Source organism: Nyctereutes procyonoides, unplaced genomic scaffold, assembly GCF_905146905.1.
Source record: "Nyctereutes procyonoides isolate TBG_1078 unplaced genomic scaffold, NYPRO_anot_genome, whole genome shotgun sequence".
Classification (NCBI taxonomy): Eukaryota; Metazoa; Chordata; class Mammalia; order Carnivora; family Canidae; genus Nyctereutes; species Nyctereutes procyonoides.
In genome coordinates this window covers 8265611-8292273 of record NW_026575034.1, presented here as the reverse complement: position 1 = coordinate 8292273, position 26663 = coordinate 8265611, and the positions used below count along the sequence as shown (strand labels likewise).

The 26663-nt window shown below is 35.3% G+C and overlaps 1 protein-coding gene across 2 annotated transcripts in view; it reads left to right on the top strand.

Moving 5' to 3' along the window:
- Positions 1-26663, top strand: part of PRMT3 (protein arginine methyltransferase 3) — a 124775-nt gene that overhangs the window by 78856 nt on the left and 19256 nt on the right. For both annotated transcript variants that reach the window (XM_055317790.1, XM_055317791.1), the window contains 2 exons: positions 826-1013; positions 2974-3060. In XM_055317790.1, the coding sequence (XP_055173765.1) occupies positions 826-1013; positions 2974-3060 (275 nt within the window). The remainder of the gene's footprint in view (positions 1-825; positions 1014-2973; positions 3061-26663) is intronic.

Here is a 26663-nt window from a genome sequence, read left to right as displayed (position 1 = left end):
AAATTAAAGTGTATATAACTGTGACCTTATATGCACACTGCTTGCTCTGCCTAGAACACTCCCTCCCCACTCCTAATTTATGTCTTCTTCAGTTCTTATAAAATACCCTGACACCCCTGCTATAGCCAAATATGAATTAGCTATTTTTGCTGTGAGCTCCCTCAGTACCTTTTACCTCCCCTTTTCTTAGTATATATTGTATCACAAATAATTGCCCATTTATTTGTCAAAATTGTCTAAATATAAGTTTCCTGAGAATAGGGACATGGACATGGATCCACAGTTTATACATCAGAAGAACTTACCTAGTACATACTTGATGCTATGATAAGCATTTCCTTTTTAATAAATAAGGAACCATAAAATTCCATCATGATGTTTTTACATGTCACATACCTTTTTAAGTGATTTGTCTCTTTCTACATGTTACAGAATAATGTACAAAGATTTATCTATCTTTTTAAAGTCAACATTTTGTAAGTTTAATACGAATAAATATGTTCATTTCAGGTTTATTTAATTGTGCCACCTTGTTTTAATTATTGTAATTGGAACCTATCATTGAAATCCTTATTTGAATCTTGCCATACTGTAACAGAATTTTTTTTTTAAGAGGCTATTTAAAAGATAGGAGCTAGGTTATTTTCCCTCATCTACAACTCTGTTAATCTTTCACTGCTAGTAATTCATACCAATGATATTGGTACTTATATTTAGCTAGCAATTCATACTGATGACTCTGGTATTTATATTTAGCCTTTAAAGAAATATATTTTGCCACAAAGGGAGATAATGGTAAATTGTTGGGTATTTTATCTGTTACAGTCTACCCTGATATTTGCACTATCAGCCTTGTGGCAGTAAGTGATATGAATAAACATGCTGATCGAATTGCGTTTTGGGATAATGTCTATGGCTTCAACATGTCTTGTATGAAGAAAGCAGTTATTCCAGAAGCTGTTGTAGAAGTTTTAGATCCGAAGACTCTGATTTCAGATGCTTGTAGTATTAAGGTAGGGGTTTTTACTTTTATTTTCAAAGAATTGCCATTTTTTTGTTAGTTTTCATGTATGAATTCAGTATTTGAAATTAATATATTGATATTATATATTGCCTTCAAAACAGTGATTAGTCTTCCTATATTAACCAATCTAATGTACCTTAAGGTTACAATATTTACCAGTTGACTATATCATCCTTTGGAATCACTTCTCTTTGTATATCAAAGTTCCTTATACTGAGAGGTTTGAAGGCAAAAAAACCTGCTTCATTACCACTTACCTGGCCTTATTCTAGTTTCTCATTTATAGCCATTTATAGCCAGATTATTCAGTCATATCATATATTCTGCACAGTTTAAAGTCTCACATTCAAGTTTCTTCTACCTTTTTAGATTAAGTAATTACAGTGAATTTGCCTATGCAACTAAAGCCCTACTCTTTTCAGATTTCTAGATTAATTCCTTTTATATTTTAAAATCTTACTGTTCACCATGTCAATCTAGTTTTATTGTGAATTTTGCTGTGTCAGATTTACATGGGATAGGTTAAATAACTTTGCAGTGAAAAGTCATTGCCTTTCTTAAAAATGTCTTAATTTGTTTCAATTAGATAAATATAGTTTGTTCAGTTTTAGGTTCAGAACATTGTCTCATTTTTGTAGTCACACTGTTACTTTCATAGCATCAATAATTATCCTCTACATAAAATATTCAATAAAATATTTGTTAATGTTCTTAAAAGATAAAATATTTAAAGTTGGCATAGAATAATAAACATAAATGTTTCTCAACAAGAGCAAGCTGATTAAAATTGCATTCAGCCTTTAAGAAAAAAACTATAGCCTGGTTAATGATTATAGTACTGTATAGAGTGCTCTGGTACACTGATAGTAAGAGATTTATTTGTATTCTTTTGATTCTGGGTAGGAGTGTACAGTTACAACCTCAGCCTCAAGGCTGTACAAAAAAGAGAGGGAGGGAGGGGCTAATTTTTCTCTCTAGTGCTCTCTTCGTTTAATGTTAAAAACTGCTATGAATAAATAGTTGAAATAGAAAATTTTAGACTGAAAACAAAGGTGTTTAAAAAGTACACATAACCTTCTGGTTTTTTTAAACAATCATTTATTTGTTTGTTTAGGTAAATATATTTTGTTCCATGTTCCACAATCCTCTACAAATAAAAGGCAACCACATTGTAACTTCTTTAAATTTTTCTCAAGCTATTTAAAAGAGGATAATGCCCCTGGTATATAGTCCTATGGATTGTGTATGCTGTATCATAATCTACTCATGGCAAGTCAGGCCTTCATGGCCTTCTTTGTGATCCTGTTCCAACTGCCATGGTTGGTATCCATCTGCTCTCCATAGTGAAGTTAAGGAGGATGTGAACCAGGATAGAACAGGAAAATAAAGCTCTTTGGCCATTGTCTTCCTGAGTTGAATCTTTTTCATTGGTTTGGCTCTTTGATTTTAACTGTTAGGATTTTTCCTAATATCTAACAAACTTATCTTTGAATGCAATTACAGAAAGGAATTCTAAAATACCTTACCGTTTTCATTAGCTTATGTTTTCAAGTTGGAATTTCCTATAAAAATGTTGACTCTTATCCTTGCATAATTTATAACAAATATGTACCACCAGTGGTATACAATATAATTTTAGTTGGAAAACAAGAATTTTATTTGAAAGTTTCTTAATGTATCTTAGAACTTTAGCACATCAGAGCCATGATTTGATATATAATATTCTTACAAGAAGCCTAAGTAAAAAAATACTAATTTGTTTTAAACAGAAATCAACTAAATGATAATATTAGTAGCCTTTAAATTTGGAAACAACCCCAGAAGTGGGGTTTGAATGATTAAACAGTAATTCTTTTTGCATAAAAAAGAAGTAATATTTATCTGTTTGCTTTGGGTTCTGTTTTTGCTATTTTTACTAAATTCTTCCTTCACTCTTTTTTAATGGGTAGCAAATAGATTGCCATACAACATCTGTCTCAGCTTTGGAGTTTTCTTCAGATTTTACCCTGCAAATTACAAAGACATCCATGTGCACGGTAAGCTGTTTCATTCACCTTTCACAAATCTCACTAGCAGTGCAGTTGATTGGCAGGCTAATGAATTAATTACCAGACTTGTGATAAATGAAAAAGACGATTGCCTGTGACAGTCTATCTTTGCCTTTGTTAGACTATTGAACAGATCAGTTTTGACAGGTCAGTAGACTTCAAAAAAGTTAGTTTAGTTCGGAGGAGAAAGTATTAAGATACCATGTTTGCAAAATGATTTTTCTTTATAGAGTCTTCCTTATTGCCTCTCATGTAACCAATTGAGAGCACTCATCTTTATCTTCACAGAGAAGTTCATGTCCTGCCCCTCCTAATAACTCTTAACACTCACTCAGTGTAGGTGGAAGTAAAATATGTCTACTTGGTATAATATTTTATACTCCTGTGTAAAACATAGTAAAGAAACTGATCATTTACCTTTCTTTAAAGAAGCATCCCGGGGATCCCTGGGTGGCGCAGTGGTTTGGCGCCTGCCTTTGGCCCAGGGCGCGATCCTGGAGACCCGAGATCGAATCCCACATCGGGCTCCCGGTGCATGGAGCCTGCTTCTCCCTCTACCTGTGTCTCTGCCTCTCTCTCTCTCTCTCTCTCTGTGACTATCATAAAAATAAATAAATTAAATAAATAAATAAATAAATAAATAAATAAATAAATAAATAAATAAATAAAAATAAAGAAGCATCCCGATGTAATAGGAAAAGTATGGGTGTTAGAAAAGTTCAACAAATCTGGATTCACATTTGGTTCTGCCACTCTCCAGTCTGAAATTATTTGCTCAAGTTGCCTAGGTAATCTGTACTTCAGGCTAATCAGCTCTTTAAGAAAAATGGTAATAATTTCTGTCTTGTAGACTATTTACACACATTAATTAGTTAAAATATGTGGATGCACCTACAAAGTAGCCAGAAATGTTAGGTTATTAAAATGTATTTGGAGATCTCCGGGTGGCTCAGCGGTTTAGCGCCTGCCTTCCACCCAGGGTGTGATCCTGGGGTCCCGGGATCAAGTCCCACATCAGGCTCCCTGCATGGAGCTTGCTTCTCCCTCTGCCTGTGTCTCTGCCTCTCTCTCTCTCTCTCTGTCTCTCATGAATAAGTAAATCGAATCTTTAAAAAAATAAAAAATAAAATGTATTTAAATTTTTTCTTAAATAATTTCTAAATGTATGTTAATACTAACATAGAAGACTCAGAATGTTAATAAAATGTGGACCTTAAGAAAGTATGAAGTTACATAGGTGGTACTGATATATTTTAAAAATTAACTATATACTTTTTGAAATATTAATTATACCTTAAAATACTAAAATTTTACTGAAAACTATATAGTCAAGAACTGTGTGAAACAGATTATAGTCATGTTAATTTTTTTAAAAGATTTTATTCATTTATTCATAAGAGACACAGAGAACAAGAGAAAGAGAGAGAGGCAGAGGGAGAAGCAGACTCCATGCAGGGAGCCCGATGTGGGACTTGATCCCGGGACCCCAGGATCACGCCCTGGGCTGAAGGCAGGCGCTCAACCGCTGAGCCATCCAGGGATCCCCAGTCATGTTAACTTTGACTCTTGAACCTGATTTTTTAAAAGATTGACATACAAAAGATTTTATGACTTCTTAAAAATTGTTTCCATTTAAAAAAAGTTTCCATTTATTTTGACCCAGTTGTTATTTGATATCCAAGTGAATTTAACAGTGTGCTTTGATGTTTTAAGGATTTTTTTTTTCATTAAAGCTGGTTTTACATTTTTTAAAAGGGAAATACCTGGATCCCAGATTTATTATTTGGGGGCAGACATTATATTTGTTTAACTGATTAAAAACAAAATTTCATTCTTCCCATTCATTTCTCCCAGATTTTCAAGTTGTACTGTTTTAGTAATTGAAATGATTTGGTCAATTGAAATTACAGGCTAAAGACTTTAACTCTTAGATTTACTCTGTGTTTGATGTTAGTAATCCTTAAGAGTTAAAAAAAAAAAAAAGACCTCTTGATTAATGACAGTTGATCGATCTATAAGGGAATTCTTAGACAGAAATTACCATATTACCAGTATTATTAAATATTATTTCAAATCTTCGTTCATTGTCTCTCACATGAATCAGAGTAAAGCCAATATAAAACTGTAGTGAAGGGCAGCCCTGGTGGTGCAGCGGTTTAGCGCCGCCTGCAGCCTGGGGTGTGATCCTGGAGACCCGGGATCGAGTCCCACGTCAGGTTCCCTGCGTGGAGCCTGCTTCTCCTTCTGCCTGTGTCTCTGCCTCTCTCTCGCTCTCTCTGAATGAATAAATAAATAAATCTTAAAAAAAAAAACTGTAGTGAAGACCTCAAAAGCTCTTTGTTTTTAATTATGCATATTTTTTTTAACTTTAGGTAGACAAATGGATTTACTGAGTTTTTTTTAAATGTTCTTTATTTTTTGGGTTATTGGTCAGGGTTCTTAGTTTCAGACAGCAAAGCCCAAATCAGCTTGTTAAAAGCAAAAGGTGATTTACTAAAGAATTAAAATAACATAATTCCAGACACATTGGGAGAGCTAAAGGAATAGACTATATTTTGAACTTCTACAAAACATTCTTAAACCACATCCTAGAAGAACTAGCCTCCTACAAAGCTGCCTATACCACTGCAGGCCCTGGAAATCCTAATGCCCTTGGTCCTCTTAAGTAAGTGGTAGGCACCACTGACAACCCCAGATGAACAGAACTCTTCACTACCATCCTGTTCCTATCTTCCCTTCCCAGGTCATGCTGTTCAGTTCTTCCTTATAGATCTTCATTCATCACTTCTGTTTGGCTGCACATACATCATGTTGGCTCTAGCAATTAAAAAGTCTTAGGAAGGGGATCCCTGGTTGGCTTAGCAGTTTAGAGCTTGCCTTTGGCCTAGAGTGTGATCCTGGAGTCCTGGGAATGAGTCCCACATCTGGCTCCTTGCATGGAGCCTGCTTCTCCCTCTGCCTGTGTCTCTGCCTCTCTTTCTCTCTGTGTCTCTCATGAGTAAATAAATAAAATCTTAAAAAAAAAAAAGTCATAGGAAGTAATTTCAGCTATTGTGTTAGGCCACAGAAAGAGTTTCATAATGCATATATAGAATTATTTTCTATTCCTGTATTTGCCATAGAGTATAAGAAGCTTTATGTTGAAAGACATTATACTTATCCTTTAATGATCTTGGTTTTATTCTGTATATTTAAAAAATAAAATAGGGACGCCTGGTTGGCTCAGCGGTTGGGTGTCTGCTGAGTGTGATCCTGGAGTCTTGGGATCGAGTCCCACATCGGGCTCCGTGCATGGAGCCTGCTTCTCCCTCTGCCTATGTCTCTGCCTCTCTCTATCATGAAAAAATAAATAAAAATCTTAAAAAAAAAAAACACCAAAAAAAGTGGTAAAGTCTGTTTAACACAAAGAATGTAATCAGGAATTTTGTATTAAAGAACGTATCAAATAGGTACTTGCTTCATTTGTTCCTGTATAGTCAGAGTTCCATAATAAAAATGAATCAAAAAGAAACTGTTATATTACTTGATATCTGTAAAGAGCCTTTTAAATTTGTATTTTTATTCCCAACTTGCCTGGATGATTTTAATTATAAAAGTCTGAAAATGAAATAGTTCCGGGGTTTAGGAAGAAAGTGATAGAAGGTTGAAGTGGACTTGCAGTGTCTGATCACTGCTGATAAACATACTTCTGTAACTTACCTTTGAGAGGAATATATAGTCTCAGACCATATTTATTGAATGTGTGCCTGGTACCAAACATACAGATTTTAGTACTTATTCAATGTTAACCCTTCTGAGATTATTCTGTAAAATAATTTGCCAATATAAATTGTCTTGGCGATAATGTCTCAATGAACACTTGCAAGTCACATAATGTACTAATCACTTTAAAGTCATTTCATTTAGTCTTCTTAACTATTTGAAGAAAGTGCTAATCTTCCCATTTTGTGGGTAAAGAAAAAATAAAATACTATGTCTTACTTGTGAAATATCCTGACCCCCTAAAAATCCCTTTAGTGGGATTGTACACACTATTAAAGGAAGATAAAAGAAGCTTACAAATGAGATATTCCAGGTGTGGAAGAAAGGAGGTAGCATGTTGCATTTGAAATAGATCTAAAAATGGGATTCTTGGCCTATAGTGTAGCAGTTGTTGGTAGGGAGAGAGAAAGAGAGTTAATCAAAATGCACTCTTCCTCGGAGATAGAGCTGACAGATTTATGTGATAACATGTCGCATATCCCATCTTCTTTGCTGCAGAGAAAAAGATCTTCAATTTTTTTTTCTTCACATGTTCAGAGCAAATTTATTATTTGGTCAAGCACCTACATGTCTTAGGAACTTTCCTTCCCGGCATGCTTACCCAACAGGAGACTGACATAAGGTTCTGTGGTCTATAATGCCTTTATTACATTTTCATTATCTGTGAGTCCCAACTACCCATCCGTATCTACTCCAACTATCTTTTGCTCTCTGAGATGGTGCCAACTTCTTAAACTATTTTCCTACCAACCATCTGGAGCTATTATGCAAGCCTAGTCTCTAAGGCTACTTTTGAATAGATAGATTATTCGCCTGGTTACTTGGGAATAATCCACAACAAAGGTATTAAAAAGGATGAGTGCCTAATTGGAACTTTGTTTCTCCTTTATATTGTAAGAAGAATTAGTGAAAATACTAAAAAAAAGAAAAAAGAAAAAAATACAATGCCTGCCAAAAGATGGAAAAGTTACTTTGGGGAGGAAGAGGTATGTCTTTTTTAGATAAAGAAAAATATCTACCTTTGTCCTGCTGAGTGCAGACGTTCAAATATATTAAATACTTTTTCCCTTGTGCTTAAAACTTGAATACACAGCCAAAAAGTAAGATGGATGATTTCTCTGAGTAGTTAAGCCCATTTTAAATATATGCATAACAATTTATTTCTAATGAGATTCTAGCCTAATTTGTAGCCTAATTAAAATATTAGAGGAAATTGGATTTTTCAAAGTAACAAGATGCTAAGGACACCCCCTTTGCATTTAATTTCAAAAGCATGTGTGCTGTAGACTGATAGTGTTTTTAGATGGCTTTCTCAAGTTTCTTAGAACCGTTATTAGAAAACATCTTTTCTTTGCAATCTTCACTACCAACACAGCACATACACACACCACAGAAGAAATTTGATAGAATTTTTAATGTAGTGTTTTGCATTAACAAACTTTTTTATGTTAAACATGATATGATAATCATACATAAGTGTCTTAGATCTTGGTTAAAGGATTATTTTCCAGTGAATACTAGTAGCACATACATAGTTATTTTCTGAGCATTTTTTATGTGTCATGATATATTGACAGTTTAGGTCAAATTGCCTTTGTTTTTATGATGGGATATGAAGTTTAGTTGGCACCTAACTATCATAACAGCCTGCCTAATCTTGCAGTAAATGAGCAATACAGTCTATTATTATATGGAGAATTTGTAAGAGTTCAAAAGCAGGTGGTTTAAAGCCATATAATTTAGAACTAATACATTTTATTTTGTGAGTTTTAGTTTATTTTTAACGTTATTTATGAAATTGTGTAATATTCCCCCTCCATGTTCCAGCAGCATTTATATTGTCATCTGTCATGCTTAAAGATACAGTCAGGCATCCTTTTTCATAACCCTACGTATACTTTAAATGACTTTTCATACTTCCTTTTGTATAAGAAATGAGTTGTTTACTGTGAAAATATTTAAGATGATTTTATCAGATTATATACTCAAAAAAGTCTGTGACAGGTAAAGAATTTTATTTGATACATTAACTCTTAGAGCAATCATTTTTATATATTAATTTCAGCATTATTTTTTCTTTTATTGTACATCTCTGTTAGCATGTTCTGAAACAATGACTGGTACAACAATGTTCAGTTTGTATAAACTTTCCTTAATATATTTTTAAACCTCATTTAACAAAGAGTGTTATTTTTCCCAGGGATTTTCATTTTATTACAGTTGCTAAATTAAATATGAGCCAATGGAGTAAAAAAAAACAGATTTTTTTCTTTATATTTGTATTTAAAAACTTTTTACAATAAAATCTTTTGGATTTTATCAAAATACATTAATATGAGTACAGTCGCATTGAGAGGTATTTAATTTTTTCTCATAACTTTTAAAATCATTAATATAAGAATTTGTATCAATAGATACTTCAGTTTGTTAAACAAATATTAAATACTGACTATGTCCCACGCACTTGTCTGAAATCTGTGCACAAATGTGCACACACACGACACAAAAAACCCATTCTCTGTCCTGAAAAGGCACTCAAGTGAGAGGAGACAGGTGCTAAGAAAATTTCAGTATGAATATAAAATTATGACTATAGATACACATACAGAGGTGTGGGAACAGGAGCACAAAAGAGGTATTTTCTGGAGGAAAATTGTAGTTGGTAATTAAATTTTAAGCCAGGAACCTCTGAGGAAGAAAAAAACAGTTTGCCCCTCAGAAAGATTTTATTTTAAATGGGGAAACCTGGGATACCTGGGTGGCTTAGCAGTTTAGCACCTGCCTTCAGCCCAGGGCATGATCCTAGAGTCCTGGGATCAAGTCCCACATCGGGCTCCCTGCATGGAGCCTGCTTCTCCCTCTGCCTGTGTCTCTGCCTCTCTCCCTCTCTCCCTCTCTCGCTCTCTCTCTCTCTCTCTCTCTGTCTCTCATGAATAAATAAAATCTTTAAAAATTGTTTTAAAGAGAAAACAAATAAGGAAACCTGTTTCCAAGGATGAAAAAGTTGAAGGAAAAGACTGAAGTATAGTAGCCATTTAAAAAGTTCACTTTGGGGGATCCCTGGGTGGCGCAGCGGTTTAGCGCCTGCCTTTGGCCCAGGGCGCGATCCTGGAGACCCGGGATCGAATCCCACGTCGGGCTCCCGGTGCATGGAGCCTGCTTCTCCCTCTGCCTATGTCTCTGCCTCTCTCTCTCTCTCTCTCTCTCATAAATAAATAAAAATAAAAAAAAAAAACATTTAAAAAGTTCACTTTGGGATGGTTTCTATTTACCTATTTTTTAATTCACTGGTCTTTTCTTCATCTGTCTTCCTTTTACTGTTAAGATAGCCCCTTAATACTTTCATGTTAAATAACGTTTTTCAGTTACAGAATTTCTATTTTCATTTTTTGAGCTATCATTCTTTTTTATTTTAACCAAGTTGGTCAATATTTTTATCTAAATGTCTTAACATGTTTTTAATTGTTCTTTTAAGGTCTGTTGCTACTTCCCTAAGCCAACTGTGATTCTACTTCTGTAACCTTTTGTTTTTTTTTAAGTTTTATTTATTTAAATAATCTCTGTACCCAGTGTGGGGTTCAAATCACAACTCCAAGACCCAAGAGTTGTGCACTCCCCTGACTGAGCCAGCCAGGCGTCCCTGTTGCTTTTTTTCTTTTGATTTTGGGTCACATTTTCCTCTTCTCATATTTCATAATTGTATATTTTGTGCTAGCCATTATATGAAAAGCTAATACAAACTAAAATAAGTAATATTTTCCCCTAGAAGGGCTTCCACTTACCTCTGTCTGGCAACTAGGATTGAAGGGCTGATCCCTTTTATTTAATCTGGAATTGAGCTTGGTCAGGGATGGGTACCACTGCAGTTAATTTCCAGTGTCTTTGACACGGATCAGGCCCCTCCCTCTCGTTAGTTTCCTGAGAAGACATCAAAATGTAGCTAAGTTTAGGGAGAAGGAAAAAGTCAGGATATTTTGAGGTTGGGAAATCTGATCTTCGTGGATCTTTCAGGGCAGAGCAGGAGGTTTGCAGGGGAAGGAAGGGTTATGATGCAGATTTGGCATGGCTCATGATCTAGTTGAGAATTGGTAGATACAATGAGAGTGTGAGTTTCAAAGTGAATCTAGAAGAGTAAACAGTCTAGTTGAGTGAGTCATCTCTTTTTAAGAAGAGGGCATTTATTCTCAGGATTAGTTGAAAGGTCTGTTTTATAAATAGATTTCTTAGGTGCCTAAAACAAATAACTTCATCTTCCTGGGCAAGTTTCTGGAATAGCAGAGAGAGTTGAATAGAAATGTCATGTTAATGGTGACCGGGAACAGTGTAGTTGTAGAAGATTTTGGCTTTGGGACCTAAGCATTGCAAGAAAACCTCTGCCTGCTTTGCCGCACAACCGCCAGCTTCATCCACCTTTTAGGTTTGCTAGCTCTGCCTGTCAGGTTTTTCCAGATTCTAGTACATCATACTGGCTCAGACCTGTGCATAAAAATTGGCCAAGTTCTCCTAGTTCCAACTAGGTTTCTGTGCCTATGGCATTTTTGCTCCTTTTCCCACCCCGGGCCTCAGCATTGGGTAAATGGCCTCATGTATGAAAGCCTTTCTCTCTGCTCAAGTGGGGAGGGATGGCTGGAAATAGTTCATCTAGACTTCTTTGCCTCCAAGGTTGTTCGATGGTTTTAATGAAAAATATGATTGTTTAGGGATTTTTTGTTGTTGTTTTTCTTGTATCATAGTATCTTTTGCAAACCTCTAGATCCTAACTACAAACAGAAGTTTGCATATGTTGTTTTTAAAAAGAATCTGGAAAGTCTGGGCTTACATATTGAGGATTTTTTAAAGTTAGGAAAACAAATTTAGTCCATGAACTAAAAATAAATTGTATGTTACCTCCCAATTCTCATTTTTTTTCTCATTTTAATGACATACTTGATAAATTATAGAAAGATATATTTAAGAGGTGCTGATGTTTAGCTTTTGATGGAGTAAAAGCAAGTCTTTGGTTTACATTTTTAAGGGTAATGGAAGTGTTATTAAATGAAACTTTAAAATGTTTAAAATTCAAACTTTAATGATTTCTTATTCATAGTATTCTTTGTTTTTATTTTACTTTTTAATTAAGCTTTAAATTTTTCTAATGGCTTACAAAAAAACTTCAGATGAGCCTATTTCTTTGTAATTGTGTACTTAAATCTTCTTTCAAGGCTTTTGAAAAATCTCTGACAATAGAAACCTGATAATTCCAAACTCATTTCTTGAGTACTAAATCAGTTCTTAGTACTTTTAGGTGTAAATTGACCTAATTTTGACCTTGCAAAGCTAATCGGCTAAAGAAACTAATTATTAAAACACATCTGTGCTGCTTAGAAATCGTAAGATTTGTTTTGAACTTGCACCATAGATTTTAGTGGTACATCTGGTATATATTTTAATAGGCTTCATTAAGTAAATTTTATGTGTTGAGGGAGGACATTTCTAATTATGTGATTCCACCTCTACAGTTTTAGGTTTCTCCTTATCTATAAAATGACCATGTGATCTAGAGTACAGTCCATAACTCTGTACTCTTCTCTGAAACCTGAACCTTTGTAGTTAGGCTTAGGAAGGTAGTGAGAATACTTAAATCTCTTCAATTATCTCCAGAAACTGTTTTTGAGTAGTAGTATGTGCTAAGAGCTGCAAAGCATTGGGAATATAATAACAAGCCAAAACAGTACTTCTGTTCACAAAGCATAAATGAGGGAGACAAATATTTAAATTCACTTGATGGTTACAAGTGATAAAGGCATTCTAGTTATATAAGAAAATGTCTTTCTTTTTTAAGAGATGTAAACTAAAGTACATAGGGGAGAAATGACATATCAGGTATTTGCTACCAAACAGTTCAGCAAAAAAGGGAGTAGAGGATGAATAGATGAAATAAAAGTGCCAAATACTGGTAACTGTTGAATACAGATGATAGGTACTCAGAGGTCTTGTAATTGTGTATATGCTTGAAATTTTTCATACATGGATTTTTTTTAAACAATAATGCTAATGACAACATTTTAAGAAATGTGTAAGAGTGATGAGGCAAATGTATTGTGCTAAATTTTTTCCATACAACTCAACTACCTGCTATAGCTACCAGAGCTGAACATATGCTTATTCTGTGGCTTAACCATTTCACTTTTAGGTCTTTACACAACAGAAGTGTGTTCATGTTTGCCAAAAGACATGCACACAAGTGTCCACTGCAGCATACTTCATTATAATCTCAAACTAGAAACAAGCTGAACATTTATCAGCAGTAGATGGATAAATATGGCATATTTTGGAGTATACATCAATGAAAAAAAGATGATCTTCACTGTATACTACAACATGGATGAATTCTTCATGAACAGAAAAAAAAATCTAGAAAGTTTAAAAACATACCTTGAGGCACCTGGGTGGCTCACTTGGTGAGCAGCCAGTTCTTGATTTTGGCTCTGATCATGATCTCAGGGTCCTGTGATCTAGCCCCAAGTTGGGCTCCGTGCTCAGCAGGGAGTCTGCTTGAGGATTTTCCCACACACACACTAGTTCTCTCCCTCCCTCCATCACGCATGCATGCTTGCTCACTCTCTCTCACTCAAATAAGTAAATAAATGGATTTTTTTTTTATAAATGGATCTTTTTAAAAAATAAATAAAAGTATATATTTTTAGTACAACGTGGCTCTTTGCTACAAGCCATCTACTTCATCTGGAGCTGAGCCAAAGAAATGATGATTTGTGCCATTGCCAGAACTGGTTGCATTGAACTTATTGAGGGATGGTTTATATGTTAGTCTCTAATGTAAAACCTTATTAAGGGATTTTTCCGGAGTAATTTTGATTACCTGATGTTCCCATTATGTGACTAATTCTTTATATAACATGTGACTGCTGTGAAAGGAAGCTTTTTGTCTCATATTCAGAGGGATCCTGTCTAATTCTGATATTGTTTAGATTTGATTAAAGTCCAGGTATACCCTATGCATTCCCTACAAAATCTTGGATACTTTCACTTGACCCTCCCCAAATCTTTCATTTTTCCCAACCACAGAATCTAGCCTTCTGAGCTAAACCCCAGAAGATTTTAGCCTTTTTAAAATCGGGTTTTTTTCAACTCATTTTCTGTGTTTAGTTGCCTTCCTATCTTTTTTTTTTTTTTAAGATTTTATTTATTTATTTGAGAGAGCGAGAGCAAACAGTGGGCAGGGGCAAAGAGGAGAGAAAGAGGCAGACTTCCTGCTGAGCAGGGAGCTTGATGCAGGGCTGGATCCCAAGACCTGGAGATCACGACCTGAGCTGAAGGCAGACGCTTAACTGACTGAACCACTCAGTCACCCCCTTCCTATCTACTTTTTGTACTCTCTCCTTGGAAACATACCATTAAGAATTTAATTTTTAGGGATACTGGATGGCTCAGTGGTTTAGCACCTGCCTTCAGCTCAGGGCGTGATCCTGGGGTCCTGGGATCGAGTCCCACTTCAGGCTCCCTGCATGGAGCCTGCTTCTCCCTCTGCCTGTGTCTCTCTACCTCTCTTTGTGTCTCATGAATAAATAAAAGCTTTAAAAAATAATTTAATTTTTAAAAAGACATGTTTCCCACTTCCTATTAACTTTGAAGTATATATTCATTGAGTATGGTAATGGAAGCAATCACCTGCAATTTTAAACCTGCTCAGAGAGAATGGAGAAGTCCACAAAATGAGAAACTCTGAAGTTGATTAAAATAATTTGTCCTCAGAATGAATAAAGATTCCTTAATCCTTCTTTGAAAACCATGCTGTAGGGGCACCTGAGTGGCTTAGAGGTTGAGTGTCTGCCTTTGGCCCAGGGCATGGTCCCAGAGTCCTGGGATCGAGTCCTACATCGGGCTTCTCGCATGGAGCCTGCTTCTCCCCTGTCTATGTCTCTGCCTCTCTGTGTCTCTCATGAATAAATAAATAAAATCCTTTTAAAAAAGAAAGAAAGCCATGCTGTAAATAATGCCTCAGCATCTGCATTTTTAAAAGTTCATTAAGAGTGATTGTGAGTTATAAAAGGATTTGAAAATCATATTGTTCTAAAATACAATTTGAGTGAATTGTTGAGGTTCTTATGCTATATTATATTCATAATTCTAGATAGGAATAGAGTCATGCTTGAAATCATCAGTGCCAAAGGTCAGAATAAATTTGAGAAAAATAATCACACTCAAGCAGGACTGAAATACTTATCTCAAGCACAGCAATAAGCTTAAAAATGGTTTATTTATCAAATATTCAATAATAGTGAACTCTTGATTAGACATGTCAGGGGAGTTCTCTCTAGACTTCTCTCAGAGGCTGCCACTTAGCATTATTAGTTTGTGATAATAAATGAGTTTGACCAGGAATTTTCCTCTCTGAGTCAGGCAGTTATCCCCAGAGTAATGACCTATAAGAAAGTAATCTTCTCAGTTCAGATTTCCTTTGACTTACACTCTGGCAGAAGCATCGTGAGTATTGGCATTCAGAAATTCTAAACATCCTAAAGCACCTAATGTTTCCAGCCATGTGATGTATATGTATGTATTCACAGGAAGGGTCAGTCTTTATCGGAAGATGAGTCAGTAACTGGAAAAATAAATTTTTGTTACATATATCAATCAGATGGCTCAAAACTTATTAGTTACCAAAATCAGTCCATCTTTCTTTTTTCTAGGAGACTAAATGATAAAAGGGCCAATCCAGAAATAGTAGGGAGTTTTCTAAAAATGATTAAAATCAAAGTGAAAAGTTTAAATAGTGTTAATATAACACTGTGGTTAATAGCTTCAGCTTTAGGGATGCCTGGGTGGCTGAGGATCTGACTCTTGATCTCAGCTCAGGTCTTGATATCAGGCCTTGCATTGGGCTCCACCCCAGAAATGTCAGTCATTTATCTCACCCCCCAGTGTGCGGAGATAGCAGTCAAAAAAACACTTAAATTGCAACTACAAAGCCAGAACTTTTGACAACTGGTGTATTAACCTTCTTTGAAAAATTACAGCCTTTAAAGGACAAATGTAAATGAATGCTACCAGGCTTTTAGTTCTTCAAATGTAAGATACTTTTTTAGTAGAGCTCAGATGAGATAGAAACCATGTTTTTACCTCTTTTGTTTTCAGATCGATTGATTGATTTGAGAGTGAGTGCACAAGGAGCAGGGAGGGAGAGGGAGAGAGAGAGAATCCTCAAGCAGACTCCCCACCCACTGCAGAGCCCAAATCGTGGCTGGATCCCAGGACCCAGAGGTCCTGCCCTGCGCTAAAAACAAGTCAGATGCTCAACTGACTGAGCCACCCAGGCACCCCTACCTCACTTTTCAAAAGAGAAAATATCCTGTTCACTTCTGGAAAGTAAAGTGCACTGCATCTTGTACCTGCCCTCTTTTTCCCATCTGCCAGTTTCTTTCAGCATTCCTTCACTTAATCTATACTCCCAAAGGCTCATAAAGACAAGTAGCATTTGGTAGACCTTGATCACCTAAGTCACAAAAATGGGATTTAATAGTTTTCGGTTTTAAACCTTTTCAGCCAACACAAAACTAGGATCTTTTTGTTCTGCATTGATTTTTAAATTCAGTGTATCTGCTATTTTGTTCTTAAAATTTATAATGTTTACTTACTATTGATAATATTTTCTGCCATTTCAGGAACTAGGAATGGGCCATGGAACATTTAGGTGGATAGTTTTTAGGGAACATTGAAAAGCAGCATGAAAAATGGAATATAAGGATATAATAAGCATTAATATAAAACAGTGAGAAACTGATGATATGTGAGGAAGCAGGTAGAAGATAGAAATCTAGAGAAGCAGTGGGCTGCGAATTTTTTGTGGCAAGCACACACACAAATACTTTTCAAGATAGCTTTTCATTTAGGCAACATGTATTGAATACTAGTACTATGTGTATTAGTACTGATACTAGGATGCTAGTTCTGGCTTCTGCGTTAGGCCCTGTGAGTACAACACAATATAATCTCTGACCCCCAAGATCTTAGGTTAGTAGGAGAGGCCAACATATACATAGGCCATTGTAATATGGTATTCTACAAGAGAATCTAATAATAGAGGCATATCAAAGATACCTTTGGCCTGGCACACTCTTACCTACTTTTACTCAATAATCCTACATATATTTAAAATTTTACCTTAGGCATGGATTCTTCCAGAAAGCCTTGCTAATACTGTATGCATTAGATTAATGAAGAGCAAGTAATTGTTGTTGGTATAGACTTAAGGGAATGTTTTTCTAAAGTAATCCACATCTGATATCAATTTTGAATTAAAAAAATAGGAAGTTAGAAATAAAGCATAATTTTCTTTTCCCAAAGCCTGAAAGAAGTTGAGCATATTTTGTCACTTCATTGTTTGTTTATTGGTTCTCTCAATTAGTGAAGCTTTATTAATTTCCTCTTGTCTCTGCACTTCCCAGGCTCTTTCATGCCTTTGTAACTGCACAGTGGTCTTCACTGTTGAGGTGGACCGTCCAGGTGTTGTTCCTGGGCAGTGAGGATACGGAGGAGAGCACAGACGTAGTGAGACTGCCCTTAAGGGCCTGTTGGGGGTCTGTAATTAAACAAAAAACACTATGGGCATGGAAAGTGTTATTAGTGGGAGAGTGTGGAAGCATCTACTCTGTGGATTAGGGAAGACTGCACAGAGGAAGTAACATTTAAACGGACACTTAGTAAGTGAGAAGCTAGTTTAGGGAATGGGGGTTTTACAGGCAGGGAGCCTTAAGTAGGAAGAAAAAAATGCAGTAATGAATCTGCCTTCTGTAATGGTGGATTACGTACAATGGAGTGATCCTTTTGCTGAGAACAACTACAAAAGCTAAAGAAAATATAAAATACCATCTGTTTGAAGTATCAGATAAGTTAGTAAAGCATTACCAAGCAAAACTCAGAAAAGAAGAAAATCCAAGGAAAGGAGACTTGACATTTGGGACTGCTTTTGCCCAATAGGCATTTTACCAATTCAGAAGTAGCAGCTAAAAGACTTGTGTAGCCCTTTGATAGCCTCACACGGATAGGAATACAAAAATAGGGCCTTTGTGATTCCCCAGTGCTTTGCATTGCGACCATGAAAGACTAAATCCAAGAATAGGGTAAAATTAAAGATAAATTAACGTTTGCATGGACTGCAGGCTAGCTTCAATTATCTGGGTAGCCCAGGACATTCTCAGACCTCATTATTAGAGTAAGATGATCTTAGTGTTTGCTAGCATCCCCAGATTCCTTGCACAAAGATTCTTTCTAGGAAATTATCATCATCGGTCTTAAATAATTTCTATAGTTTTTCAAATACAATGCTCAGCGCATAATCAAAGGTAATCAGTCACACAAGGACACAAGACAACATAAATCAGTAACCAGCTGAAATAGTAAGCAATAAAAACAGAGCTTCAGGTGCTTCTGGTATTTGATGTGTCAGATATGGACTCTAAAAATAACTATTGCAGGACAACTGGCTGGCTCAGTCTTTAGAGCATTCAACCCTTGATGATCTCAGGGTTGTGATGTCAAGCTCCATGTTGAGCAAAAAATAAAAAAATAAAGTAACTATGCATACTAAGTTGAAGGACAAAAGAAATTGTAAATTTCAAGCATTTGAAAACATTTTTTAAAAAATTCTAGCAGATTTAAAAAAGAGTTAAACATATTCTGAAACTAAACTAAAATTGAGTTTAGCAGCAGATCTTAGCACAGTGGTATAGAGAGGTTTATTGAACTAGATTTTCGGTCAGGAGGAAATATCCAAAAGGAAGCACTGAGAGATACAAGGATGAAGGTTGGGGAAGGGCACGAGATACAGAGGATACAAGAAATAGAGTACCAAAGGAAAGGAGGTGAGAATATTTCAAACAGTATTTGAAGAGATAACAGCTAAGGATTTTCCACAACAGACGAAAGACAATGAGCTACAATTCAAGAAGCACAACATACCTGAATAAGATTCTTTTTTCTCCAATTTTGTCTTTATTCAAATATAATTAACATAGTGTTACATTAATTTCAGGTGTACAATATAATGATTCAGGAACTCTACACATTACTCAATGATCATCAAGATAAGTGTGCTCTTAATCCCTTTTATTTCCCATCCCCCCATTCACCTCCCCTCTGACAACCACCAGTTTATTCTCTGGATTTAGGAGTCTGGCTTTGTTAGTCTCTTTTTTCCTTTGTTTTGTTTCTTAAATTCCACATGTGAGTGAAGTCATATGTTATTTGTCTTTCTCTGACTGTTTTACTTAATATTGTCCCCTCTATGTCCATCCATATTGTTGCAAATGACAATATTTCATTCTTTTTTATGGCTGAGCAGTATTCCATTGTATATTTTTATATATACATATGTATATTTGTATCCCCATATCTTTTTTATTCATTCATCTGTGGATGGACACCTTGGTTGCTCCCTTATCTTGGCTGTTGTAGATAATGCTACAGTGAACATAGGGGTGCATGTTTTCAAATTAGTGTTTTCATACTCTTGGGTAAATACCCAGTAGTGGAATTACTGGATAATATGGTAATTCTTTTCTTAATTTTAACCTCCATACTGTTTTCCACAGTGGCTGCACCAGTTACATTCTCACCAACAGTGCGTGGGGATTCCTTTTTCTCCACATCCTCACCAACACTTGTTGTTCCTTGTGGTTTTTATTGTAGCCATTCTGATAGGTGTAAAGTGATATCTGATTATGGATTTAATTTGCTTTTCCCTGATGATTAGTGATGCATACCTTTAGTTGGCCATCTGTATGTCATCTTTGGAAAAATGTGTATTCAGGTCTTCTGCACATCTTTAATCAGATTATTTATGGGTTTTTTGGAGTTGTGTAAGTTCTTTATATATTTTGGATATTAAACCCTTGTCAGATATATCATTTGTGAATATCTTCTCCCATTAAGCAGGTTGTCTTTTTGTTTTGCTGATGGTTTCCTTCACTGTGCAAAGCTTTTTATTTTGTAGTTTAATTTTGCTTTTGTTTTCCTCGCCAGAGGAGACATCTCAACAAAAAATGTTTCTATGGCTGAATCAAAGAAATTGCTGACTATGTTTTCTTGTAAGAATTTTATGGTTTCAGGTCTCACGTGTGGGTCTTCAATCCATTTTGAGTTAATAAGATTAATTTTAAATACCCACTTCTAGGTATATACCCAAGAGAAACCAAAACATATGTCCATACATGAATGCTCATACCAGCATTACTCATAATAGCTAAGAAGTGGAAACAAACCAGATGTCCATCACCTGGTGAATGAATAAGCAAAACGTAGATCCATACAGTGAAGCAATATCTGGCCATAAAACAAAATACATACTGGTATGTGCTATAACATGGAAGAACCTTGAAAAGGTTATGCTAAGTACAAGTAGCTAATCACAAAAGAGTTGCATTTATATGACTCCATTTATATGAAATGTTCAAATTAGGCAAATCTCTAGACAGGTCTGGGATTAAAGGGGGAATGGATACAAAATTTCTTTTTGGGGTAACAAAAATGTTGTAAAATTAGATTGTGGTAATGGTTGTGTAACTCTGAATATTCTTTTAAAAATTAAATTACAAAAAAAAAGGGATCCCTGGGTGGCGCAGCGGTTTAGTGCCTGCCTTTGGCCCAGGGCGCGATCCTGGAGACCTGGGATCGAATCCCACGTCGGGCTCCCGGTGCATGGAGCCTGCTTCTCCCTCTGCCTGTGTCTCTGCCTCTCTCTCTCTCACTGTGTGCCTATCATAAATAAATAAAACAAAAAAAAATTAAAAAAAAATAAATAAATTACACGGGGACACCTGGTGGCTCAGCGGTAGAGCATCTGCCTTTGACTCAGGGCCTGATCCCGGGGTCTGGGATCGAGTCCCACATTGGACTCCTGCAAAGAGCCTACTTCTCCCCTCTGCCTGTGTCTCTGCCTCTCTCTCTCTCTCAATCTCTCTCTGTCTCTCGTGAATAAATAAATAAAATCTTTAAAAAAAATTATGCAGTCTATTTAAATAGGAAAATGGTATGTGAATTTTATCTCAAAAAGAGGGAGACGAAATCACCTAGAACATCCTATTAAAACTACAGAAATCAAGAAGAAAATCTTAAGAGCAGTCGGGGTGGCTGTGACTGGAGCACTGGAATTACCTGTAAGGAGGTATAAATACACTGGTAAATTATTTCTCAACAGAGACAGTAGAATTGAAAAGATAATACAATGATGACATTCTCAATGTACTAAAAATAACTGCCAACGCTGAATTTTACCCAACTGAAATATCTTTTAAGAAGGAAGCTGAAATAAAAATATTTCAGATGAACAAATAAAAACAGAACAAGACAGTTTGTTCCAGAAAACCTATACTGAAGGAGCTACTAACAGATATTCAGGCAAACAGAAAATGACCCCTATGGAAGGTCAGAATACAGGAAAAAGTAAAGATTAACAGAAGTGGTAAACATGCACATACCAGTAGTTCTCACTGCTGGGCATATACCCAGCAACAGTTAATACATATTGTTCACCAAAAGACATGTTGAGGGGTGCCTGTCATAAAGAATGTGAGGGTGCCTGTGTGACTCAGTTGAATGTCTGTCTGACTCCTGATTTTGGCTCAGGTTATGACCTCAGGGTCCTGGGATTGATCCCCTGGTCAGGATCCACTTAGTGGGCAGTATGCTTTTCTCCCTCTGCCCCTCCCCCCACTCATGCTCAGTCTCCCTCTCTCTAAAATAAATAAATCTAAAAAAAAAATGTTCATGGCACTAGTCATATAAGCCTCGACTTAAAACTACTAGTGTCCTGTCAGTCATAGACTGAATAAATAAACTCTTTGGTCAAATATGCCTTACAGCCATATAACAGTTTAAGCACTACAGTATACCTGAATCTAAAAAACAATGACGAGGAAAGTAGCCAGTCCACAAAATATTACATGATTCCATTTATGTTGAAGTATATGATAGGGAAAATGAATCTCTGATCTTAGAAATCAGGATAGTAGTGAGATAAGCTCTGGTGAGGATGTGGAGAAAAGGGACCCTGTGCACTATTGGTCGGAATGTAAATTGGTGCAGCCACTATGAAAAACTGTGGAGGTTCCTCAAAAAACTAAAAATAGAACTAACATATCCAACAATCCCACTTCTGAGTATATGTAAAGGAAAGGGAAACAGGATCTCAAGGAGACAACTGCCCTGCTATATTCTTTGCAGTGTTATTCATAGCAGCCAAAATATGGGAGCGACGTAAGTGGCTATCTATCAGTAATGAGTAGATAAAGAAGATACATACACAGTGGATTATTCAGCCTTAAAAAGAAGGAAATCTTGACATTTTCAACAACATGGATAGACCTCAAAGGGAGTATGCTAAGTAAAATAAGTCAAAGATAAATACTGCATACTGTCACTTATATGTGCAATCTAAAAAAGCCAAACTCCCAGAACAGCGTAAAATGGTTATTACTGCGTGACAGAGGGTGGGAGAAATGGGGAGATGTTGATGAGAGGATACAAACTGAGTAAGTTCTGGGGATCCAGTGTACCTCATGATGCTTATGGTTAATAATACTGCGTTGTTAAGAGTGTAGATCTTAAGTATTCTCACCACAAAAAAGAAATGGTAAGTATTTGACATGATGAAGCTATTCACTAATGCTGTGGTGGTAATCAGTTTGCAATATATAAGTTGATCAAATGAACACATTGCATATCTTAAATTTATAATTGTTATATGTCAATTATATCTCAATAAAGTTGGGGGGGGGAATCAGAATAGTAGTTACCCTGCAGGGGTGGAGGTGCCTAGGATTGGCTAGGTGCACAGAGCAGATTACTAAGGTGCTGGGATGTTCTATTTCTTGATCTGAGTGTGGGTTTCATAGCTATATTCTGATTCAGAATTTATCGTGTACACTTAAGCGCACTTTTCTGCATATACATTATACTTTAAAAGATTTTTAGAAGTGACACTATTAGTAAATATCAATGAATATTGAGTGTGTAAGACAGTATCTCATGTTCATAGTTAAGAAATGTGGAGCAGTTAGGGCATATAAGCTATCATTTTATGAAATGTCAGAATTAAAGTACTTATGTTGTAAGCTCTGAAGACATGGCCCCTTCTCCCCCTAAAATCACTTTAATAAGCAATTTTGAAATTATAAGGCACCCAGACTAAGTAAATTTCAAGAAATTTTAGTTATAATCTGGGAATATTTTAAATAAGTCAAAAATTAATTATATTGAGTTTTTCAGTACAAGAACCTTTAAAAAGATATTTTTAGATCTGTTGTCTGTTTTGCTACTTCCCATATTGCTTGGTCTATTTCTGAACACTACCCAATTTGACAATATCCCTCGAGGAGTATATGGCACTTAATGTGTATTGTTCCCTAGAGGAATCATAAAAGAAAGGAAAGATGCAAATTTTCTCTTGGGATAAAAGAAAATTAATTGAAGAAAAAAAGAGTCTATAATTTAAGGTATAGTTAATTATTGGGAGAAAATCTTATATAATTTTCATATTTATTGATTATATCTTCTTAGTTTAAATACCAGTTATTACTGGCAAAGTTCATAGTCTATGCAGCAGCTTGCATGGCTTATGTTTGTATTATCATCTTGTTTATACACAATGAATTAAGCTATAGTAATCATTTTTGTGCATTTTCTTCTTATGCTTTCTTTACTTCAGACTCCTCATCAGTTGGCTTTTGAATTCTGTATTAAGATTTTGAAAGAGATTTGAAAGAAATACTCCAACAAAAAAATGAATTGTATTTTTGTCATAGTGATTCTGCTGCATGGATTACAAACACTCTATCTCCATGCTTGGGTAAACTCCATCAAAAGCACATTATCCTCCTACTTCTGTGGCCAGCTGCCTAATTGTATCTGCTGTAACCACACGCTGTTGGAACATGATACCAATGAAGAACAGAAATGATAAATTACTCCCTGCAGGTGATAGTGATAATGATAATTTTTAATTTCCTTCTTTCTCATAAGGTCTAGTCTGATCTTATTTCATTGGCTGCCATCCTGTTACATACACACATGATGCATTTTCTTTAAAGAAATACTCATCACTCCAAAATACATGAGAAAATAATTTATTTTTATTCCAAGTCATTGTTCTTCAAATAAGCGTGTAATGAACTGCATCTACCTTTGTGTGTCTGGGATAAACAAGCAAAATGTGGCTTAAAACAGATTTTTAAAGATTCAGTTTTCACATACTGTGAGGTCTTTTCTTCCTTTTTGTGCAATCCACTAAGAAGAAACAGCTCATTTTGAAAGACTGTATTCTGATGTTTAGGAATATTTAAGATGCACAACAAAGCTACATGCCTGAATTATTTTCCTGTATATACTTCAAAGTAATTGTGGAGGATTCCTACCAAATTACAAATGTGATCAAACTGTCCCAGAAGTTTGCTAAATGTGCGTGTATTTTCCTTTTATTCTCTTTTCTTCTATTATAAGCATTCTTAATCACCACAGATTCTCTCTTCTCTCAGTCTAAGGACTTTTTAACTAAAATTTTTCTGACAGTGGTGTAAGTCAGTCAAATTTTATTTATTTAACTGTGCCCTTGCCTTTGCATATTAACCCAGCTCCTACAGATATTTTATTTTAATGCTTATTTTTCCCTCAGCAGTTCCCTTTGCCCCTGACAAGATACACACATGGAACAAAAGAGAAATTTATTCTGTGCTCCAGCCTTCTAACCTATCTGATCTTTTTCAAGCACACATCAAGCTGTGCTCCAATTATTTATTACCATTGCCTATTAGTCATTATTTTCAATTTCCTGTGATTGTTATTTATTCTTACATTTGAATGACTTCTCAGAGTGTGTAAGTTCATTGAAATTAACATTTGAAAGACCTAGAGATAGGCTGTCAAAGTGTTGGTAACAAGATGGTGAAACTAATTGAAACTATAGTGGCATGTTTATGTTCAGAATAAATAGCTTTGTCCCCAAATCAGCTGACATATGATTGGTTATAATGGCTTTGCAGAAATAAAAACACTAACTGTAGTTCAGTTGGGTTTTATAGACTATGTTTCAAGTTTAAAGTTTTTTCCTCTTTTTTCCTAGTATCTTATTTTAATTATTAAGGACCACTTATATACATGGGGCAGGGGTGGGTGGAACTCTATCCCTTTCCCTTTCAGTAGCATTCTGTTTGAGGATTAATACCCATTTAAAAACTAGAAATTCCCTTTGGTTTTTTCCGGAGCAAGAGTTTTCTACTGACTCAGTTATGTGATTCTTTTCGGGTTTAGGAGTAGGCAAGTTGGTTTTTTTTAAAGATTTATTTATTTATTTTAGAGAGAGAACATGAGCAGGAGGGGCAGAGGGAAAGGGAGAGAGAATCTCAGGCAGACTCCACACTGAGCATGGAGCCCCATGTGGGGCTTGATCTCACAACCCTGAGTTCACAACCCCCGCCAGAACCAAGAGTTGGTCACTTAACCTACTGCACCACCCAGGCGCCCCAGTTATATGAATCCTAACTGTCTGATGAATAGATTATCTGCACATAATTTTTTACTGCAGGTGAATTTCTTCTTAATGTCTCATGCTTCTGCTTCATGTGTGCTATAGAACTGATTTTGATATTACCCTCCACCAGACCTAATTAGGGAGGTAAATCTGTTTGAGTTGAAGAAACTATGATGCATTTCAGAGTGAACTATAAAGTAGATGTGTCTTCAGATTTATCTTTGTCATATGTCCCTGCCAAATTCTTAAAACCAAAGTGAATTATATCTTTCATTTTTATTTATTCATCTTGAGGCTTACAAACTGTTTTCTTATTGATCCAAACTAAACAGTATTTTTTTCACTGTATTTTTGGGGCTTGGGAGAAGATGAGTTTCTTCTTTGATTTTTAACTAAATATCATAAATAGTTCAATTTGGGGATTGGAAAACAATTCCAAAATACCTTTGTATTCTCAAATATTTTTATTTTTTAATTTTGTTGTAAACTCATGCATCAGCCTCCCCTCTTCATTAAGACATGTACTCTATTATAATTACACCTATACTACCTAATAATATTGCCAGTCTCTTTTACTAGAGTTAAATATATGATGTTTTACTTTGTGTAGTTTATACGCTTCAGACTTAGGTCATATTTTCTGATAATGTCAATTGTTATTATAGTAATATTGTATTATAATTGGGAAAACTTGTCATTTTTTTTTCCAAATTCATTTAGTTCCTGTTACATATTAGATACCACCCTTGCCCTTGGGGGTACAGAGATAAGTGATTTTTGGGTGTTGCTAAGGGAACTGATAGAAAGATAATAGTTGAATTGAATGCCTCTCCATGTAATACTATAGCTCATTTAGTTCAAGTATTAAAAATAATTTATTATCACAGAAGCTGTTCATATTTATGGGAAATATAAATTATAAGTAAGGGTAAAGAATATGAACATTCTAGATCTATCATCCACTTTCAATAGCTCGGTGAATATCTTTTCAGATATGTACGTATATATTCACATTTGCATAACATATAAGTGCCCATTTTATATTTATATATATATGGCTAATTTTTACAAATATACTTGATAAATTTTCATGAAATACTTTTTTGAAAGTTTAGAATTACTGGGTCAATGAGTATATGCATTATATAAACATTTTGATTGAGTCAATAAACATATACAACAGAAAATTGCACAGATCTTAAGTGTAATTTTATAAAATTGTACAAAGCGAATACCTACCATGTATATATCACTCAGCTGAAGAAAGAGAATATTACTAGGAGTCCAGTAGCCCTCCATGTAACCCTTT